Here is a 6,390-nt window from a genome sequence, read left to right on the forward strand (position 1 = left end):
CAGAGCGACGCGTCGGGGAGACTGGAAGCTTTCGTTTGCAAAATTCATATTCCCTCGCTGGGTCTAGCTCGTTGTGGAAAATACAGCTTCTATCAAGACGCTCCGCAAGCTCGCGCTTGCCCGATATCGGGCAAATTATCGCAATAAAGTCTAGTGCTTCCATCTCTTGTTGTTGGTAACAATTACCTGCTCCATTCTCAGTAGTAAGAGCTATTACGGTCGGGCACGAGTAGCTTCGCTCCGGCCCCGGTCGGACACTTATCCGGAATATTCCCACTCGATAGTAACATCGCAGCACCGGATCGCTGTTCGTTCCACGCGACACTGCCTTTAAAGGCGAAAATACCTTTAAAATCGGATCGAACGGAGAAGGAGAAAATTTTCGAAAATTTTACAACCGTCTCTTGCGTAATATTCCAACCGAAAATATTTGTCTACCCCCTCCGCCGGCTAAGAATATCTTCGTCCCCGTGACCGTCAGATTTTTCAGACAGGGAGAAAGGGCACGATCGTTAAAGCGGTGGGAAAAATCGGAATATCGATTCGGAAAGAATGTTCGCGATAGGTTGATTTCTTAGGACGAAGTGCACATGCATATCTGTCAGACGCTTCCCCCGAGCATCGAAGCGTCATATGCCTGGCTCGTTTGGGGTATCAAAGCCTCCGTGCCTTTATTTCAACTCCTTTGTATCATTCCCCTCTGACTATCGTTGCCTGTGATGCACGGTCTAACGACAATATCATCGGTGTCAGTATACAATCCCCGTTTCTGGCGACCGACTTAGCCACCGGAGTTCGCGCAAGCGTCTTCCGGTTCAGCCTGTAGAAGCGACTAGGGGTCGCCGGGGATAGGGGGAACCTCGGCAAATCAATACGTATATATCCGCCAGTAACCGGCCAGTTGGGGCTCATCCTTCGCGATAAACGCATCGAATTCCGAACGATCGTCGAAATTCATCCGGATAGTTTATTCGCCATTTTTTTTACAAACGCTACGTTGTCCGAGTCCGATCGATCCTGCCCGTTCCACAAAGCAGAGTCACGCGAGCCGAGTTATTTGGTGCATGCAAAGCAGCGATATCGCCCCAAGGTGCAAGGTGCTAGCTCGGAAAGGTAACTGACCCTGTGCAACAACGCGAACGTTCAAGCCGAATCAAGCAACCACTCCAAGAGACCGGTGACCTCGGAACGAAGATCGATCGCAAGCTTCTCCTTCGACCAATTCTTCTTTCCGTTCGGCACGTCGTCACTGTCCACGCGATACATGTGAAAAAAAGGCAAGTCTCCCGAAGCTTCGAAAATCGAGAACGATTCGGTGCCGAGTGTGTTCGTTCACCCTGAAGAACTCGTGACTTGGATCGCGCGCGCACACGTCCAGCGAACGCGGAGAGCATCGCGAGGTCATCGAGCTGCCTAACCGAGACACCGTTTCGTCTGACTGCATTCGCTGAGGAAACGAGTCGAATCGAATCCCGGTACCACGATCGAGTTACCAGGCTCTCGCAAGGCCGTGAGGCTATTGGGACGTCTGGTGGGAGCGCGTGATTGCTCGTTCCGCACGGATTTCCCGAAACACCCCCAAAACGGCAACCCGTCGTCGTTGTGGTGTTGCCGGGGCCCCGCCGTTAGCCGCGAGAGATCGCGAGAAGGGAACTTGGCAGAATCGGCGGGGCGATCGCCCAGAGGATCGGCCTCCTCGTGCGCGACCGGCTCCACCACCACCACCTACGCCGCTTACTGGCGGCCCAGTGAAATGGAGGAGAAGTCCTCGGCTCGGTTCTCCGAGTACTTGTTCGCCAAGATGGATGGCCAGGACGTGTCGGCCTCTCAGGGTCCCCGTAAGGTGACCGCCGACACCAGAAAGTTCGTGCGAGAGAATCTTCTTCTCGTGGTTACCCTTTCCGGTGTCTTGTTCGGCGTGATACTCGGTAAGTAACGAGAACCATCGCAATCGATCTCTCCCCGGTTAAGTTTCCTCACCCGTGATACCGAACATCCTAAGGATAATATTAGTTTCTACGCGTTGACCTGATTCACCGTGCACGGCGAGAGGCGCGGTGTTCCTTCGCCGAGCGAACACGGGTCATCGATATGTCAGGTAAATGTCAATCGGTTGCGCATCGGAGATGGAAAAGCGACGAGGGTATCCTCGGACTCGGGACCCAACTCGTACACGGATCGTTCGCGTTGAAATTGAACGGTAGTCGCAAGTAAGGGCGGGTTAGATCGCGCGCATCGGGTACCCCGGATAATGGCCGAACCATGCCAAAAGCTTGCAACGCTTTCGTCCATTACGGGAAAGCGTGCCAAGGTCGAGTTCATCCGATACCGGCCGATCTTACTTTTTCTCGCGATCGATATCGGTTATAGATAGAAGCTGTCCAGGCTTTTTCGTTTTTTTTTTTTTTTTTTTTTTTTTTTTTTTTTTTCTTTCTTTATTTCTCATCCTCTCGATTGGCCGAGTTTATGGGACATAAAGTCACGTGCGCGAATGTGACACACGTGTTAATAACTGGTTATGTACGCTACTGCTTAACGATCGGGGCTTCATAATCGTTCGGCCTATACCTCTCTTTCTCTCTCTCTCTCTCTCTCTCTCTCTCTGTCTGTCTCGATGACGTTCCTCCGCGAGCCGAATTCGTTCCCGTAAATTGGAACTGACAAACGACCATGGGTATAGACCGGACAAGACCCGTTCGCCATCAACGGAAACGATCCGTATCGAAATTAACGCTCGTTACATAAAACGTGACCATGTTATCCTGTTAAAAGGCGTCAATCATCGACGAGAGGTTTCCTTCGAAAGTCTCATCTAATTAACCAACTTGTCTCCTCGAAGCCGAAAGAACAACCTTGAACGAACGTTTCAGCCGTGCGGGCCAACCTTTCTTCGGAGTTGCGTTGAAAGAGACTCTTTCCTCAAAGCACTCGAGGGCCGTCGACATGTTTTCGTTCACGCTTCGTTGTTCTTTTCGTGGATTTAATTACCGCGCACAGCCCACTTCCGCTCCGTTCGCGAATTTCAATCGAGACGCGCGCCGCTTTCGCGACGAAATTGAAATTGCTACGTCGAACGATACCTATACACGACGTGAACGAAATTTGTACCCGTTAAATTTTTACGCGTCCATAGACAATCGACGACCTATTACCGTTCTCCGACTTACACACTCGTTAAAGCTGATCGAAAAGGCTCGGTTATTCGCGACCGAGTCGAAACCTTTCCTCGTATCGCGGGGATATAATTTTCTGCCGTTTCGAAACGCCGGACTTTCAGACGTTGAACTCGTTTTCATCCTGCTATGTCATTTCATCGTGTTCACCTTGAATAGCCTTAAGCCTTCTAGAAGCAGCTGTCATAGAAGTAATCTCGTTATTTTTTCAGGGTTCGGTTTACGACCCTTGGGCCTCGGCGATGACGCAATTATGTTAATCAGTTATCCTGGAGAGCTCTTCATGAGGTTGTTAAAGTTAATGATCCTACCGCTGGTGATTGCCAGTCTTATATCAGGTAACTACGTGTAACTCGATGCATCCTAAGAAGATGCAGGCGAATGAAAATGGAAGTAAAAGTGATTATCGAGATGCAACGTTAATCGAGTTCTGTCGATGACTTTCAGGCTCGGCGAGCCTGAACGCAAGAATGAACGGGATGATCGCCGTCCGAACTTTGGTGTACTTTATACTCTCGTCATTGCTGAACGCTGTCCTTGGTGTTGTCCTGGTTCTGCTCATTCATCCGGGTAATCCTGGAATTAGAAAATCGATCGCGACCTCGCACAGCGGGAGAGCCGTTAACATCTTGGACAGCCTTCTCGATTTGGGAAGGTAACGTTCCCTTACCCTCTTCATTCGTGAAATCGCGTTAGCCGTTAGATATCGATCACGCTCGTTATTTCTGTACTTTTGCGTCGACACGTACGCCAACGGCGTTCGGGAATTTTCCTACGATAAAAGTAGAGTCCTTTACCTCGTCGTCGGAGCAACGCTTGACTCGTTTCACTGCCACTCTCCTATGACAGGGATATCGCGGTAGCTTTCGTCTCGCGCCGCGGCAGCCTTGCTTGCCATCGGCGATTATTCTCGTCCTTTCTGTCTACGCTCCTCCGTTTTATCCGCACCGGGGATAATAATGCGAAACCTCGGAGATAACGCGGCTCTTTCGATACGTGTGTTCCGCGCGGAGCGGATCAACGGGTTTAATTGGAAAGCGACCGATCGATTCGTAGAAGCTGCCGTAAAAAGCGTTTCGTCATTTTCCCTATTTACGCGGGGCGATAAATTATCGCGGAACGGCAGCCGGGTGTCCCAATGAGAATTAAGGTCGCGCAGTTTCACGACCGGTGAACTTTTCCAGCAATCGGGAACGATATCCGACGTGACGAAAATAAAAGTATCGATCGCGCGGCGTACTTTATTTGCACGAGCCGAAGAAGTCCGTTTAAAGCATACGCTCGTCGTGCATGCCATCGGCTAATGGAATTACACGCTATATCGCCGATAAACGCAGCTATCGATTAACTACTTATAAAAAAAAGAGAAGAAAAAAAAAAAAAAAAAAAAAAAAAAAAAAAAAAAAAAAAAAAAAAAAAAAAAAAAAAAAAAAAAAAAAAAGAAAAAAAAAAGAAGAAGAAAATAATGCGTCGCATCTGATTCGAACCTTCTCGCGTGTTACAGAAATATGTTTCCGGATAATATTTTCCAAGCAGCCTTTCAACAGGTACACCTTCTAGCTTTTAACGATAATCAGATACGCGGATGTATCCGGATTTTAACGGGAAATATTGTCAACAGGCGCACACGGTATACGTTCCAAAAACGCCGCCCTTTCGAAATCTCACCGACTCGATATCCTCGGATGTCCTCGGGGACGAGGAATTGATGAGAGTAACGCAATACAGAAGCGGCACCAACACGTTGGGAATCGTGTTCTTCTGCCTGGTGTTTGGTACATTCCTAGGTACGCTCGGCGAGAAAGGTCAAATAGTAATCGACTTCTTCAAAGCTGTGTTCGAAGTCATCATGAGGATGGTGTCGACCGTGATGTGGTACGTATAAACACGTGGTGGTACGGTATATACGTGGGAATAGATGGGGAATGACGTTGGCGTTGGTTCGCAGGATGACACCGGTTGGCATCACTTCCGTGATAGCTGGGAAAATACTGGGCGTCGCTGACTTGGCACTGGTGATGTCGCAGCTAGCCTGGTTCATCGTCACGATCGTGATCGGTGTGTTTTTCTATCAGCTGGTGATCATGCAGCTGATCTATTTGGCCTTCGTGAGAAAGAACCCCTTTAAATTCTACGCCGGCCTCGCCCAGGGTACTCTCACCGCCTTCGCCATGGCATCAACGTGAGTCGTCGACCTTCGAACTCAGCCCGACCTTCAGAGTACCCATATCGCCTACCTCACATGGCCTCGGTCGTCATCGTCATTTAGTTCTTGACTCTTGTACTCGGTTGACCGCGTTTCACCTCGGTTCTCTTGCATCGGACATGTCGTGTCTTTTATTTTTCTTTTACATCGTGTCGATTACGCTCGTCAAACGTTCGAAGAAACTGCAAGGCGATCAAGACTCGAAAAACAGGTCGACGCATGATCCGAATCGATTGATAGAGACAATATGTTTCAGCCAGCCGAGAGGAGGCATTGCGAGGCCTTAGTCCCGCACACCTATCCAGATTCATCCTTTTCGAGTAGCGTTTCACAACGTTAGAACACGTTAAAACGTTGAAATTTGCTCTTCGAAGACGTTGTAGAACGTTGACGAATCCTACATTCCGTCTTTCATTCGACTCCTATTTGGACCTTTTATGTTTCTTTAATGTTTCCGCGTTGCTCGCGGGGAAACTCTTCGTGACCAATGAGAAAGAGAGAAAGAGAGAGAGAGAGAAAGGGAGAGAGGTATGCAGTTCTGGGTGGCACTTAGGATGCGGATACTCCCGGTTAGTAGTAATTATCCACGAACTTTCGGTAAAGTTTACGTTTATCTTGGCCTATCGTGGCCGAAGGCTGTGCACACGCGTATCCGCGTATCGCATGGATGCCGCGCGTACCGAAATTTCGATGATCTCGAAAACGAGATATGCGCGCGCGAGTCGTCGATGAGCCGAGGAATGGGACAAAGGACAAAGGCATGGAAAATTACACGAGTGCACGGAAATGCTTCGTTACGTCCGTGTGTATTTAGCCGGAAATCAGCTGACTCCGTGTCACCTGGACTGATTCTTGGCGTGGAAGCTTTCAAGGGCTTCCATTATCCGAATCTTCTGCCCCTCGTAAGAGGAAGGACAGAGGAAGACGAGACCGCCAAAACAGGCTTCGTGCCACTTATGCTATTTATTTAAGTATTCTCCAAGAACAAGAGGAAAGAAGAAAAAAATATTG

At 49.1% G+C, this 6,390-nt stretch overlaps 1 protein-coding gene across 3 annotated transcripts in view; it reads left to right on the forward strand.

Moving 5' to 3' along the window:
* The first annotated feature begins 1,440 nt into the window (after window positions 1-1,440).
* Window positions 1,441-6,390, forward strand: part of Eaat2 (Excitatory amino acid transporter 2) — a 9,572-nt gene continuing 4,622 nt past the window's right edge. For 2 of the 3 annotated variants that reach the window (XR_001890440.1, XM_017904632.1), the window contains exons 1-6: window positions 1,684-1,928; window positions 3,386-3,511; window positions 3,621-3,828; window positions 4,678-4,720; window positions 4,795-5,048; window positions 5,122-5,355. Coding sequence is in view for 2 of the 3 variants with exons in the window: in XM_017904632.1 (XP_017760121.1) it covers window positions 1,754-1,928; window positions 3,386-3,511; window positions 3,621-3,828; window positions 4,678-4,720; window positions 4,795-5,048; window positions 5,122-5,355 (1,040 nt within the window). In the remaining variant the exon portion in view is untranslated. Of the gene's footprint in view, window positions 1,929-3,385; window positions 3,512-3,620; window positions 3,829-4,677; window positions 4,721-4,794; window positions 5,049-5,121; window positions 5,356-6,390 lie in introns of all 3 variants that reach the window. The other variant, XM_017904633.1, reaches the window with a different exon arrangement.

This window comes from Eufriesea mexicana, unplaced genomic scaffold, assembly GCF_001483705.2.
Source record: "Eufriesea mexicana isolate 0111107269 unplaced genomic scaffold, ASM148370v2 scaffold2928, whole genome shotgun sequence".
In the NCBI taxonomy this organism is placed as follows: Eukaryota; Metazoa; Arthropoda; class Insecta; order Hymenoptera; family Apidae; genus Eufriesea; species Eufriesea mexicana.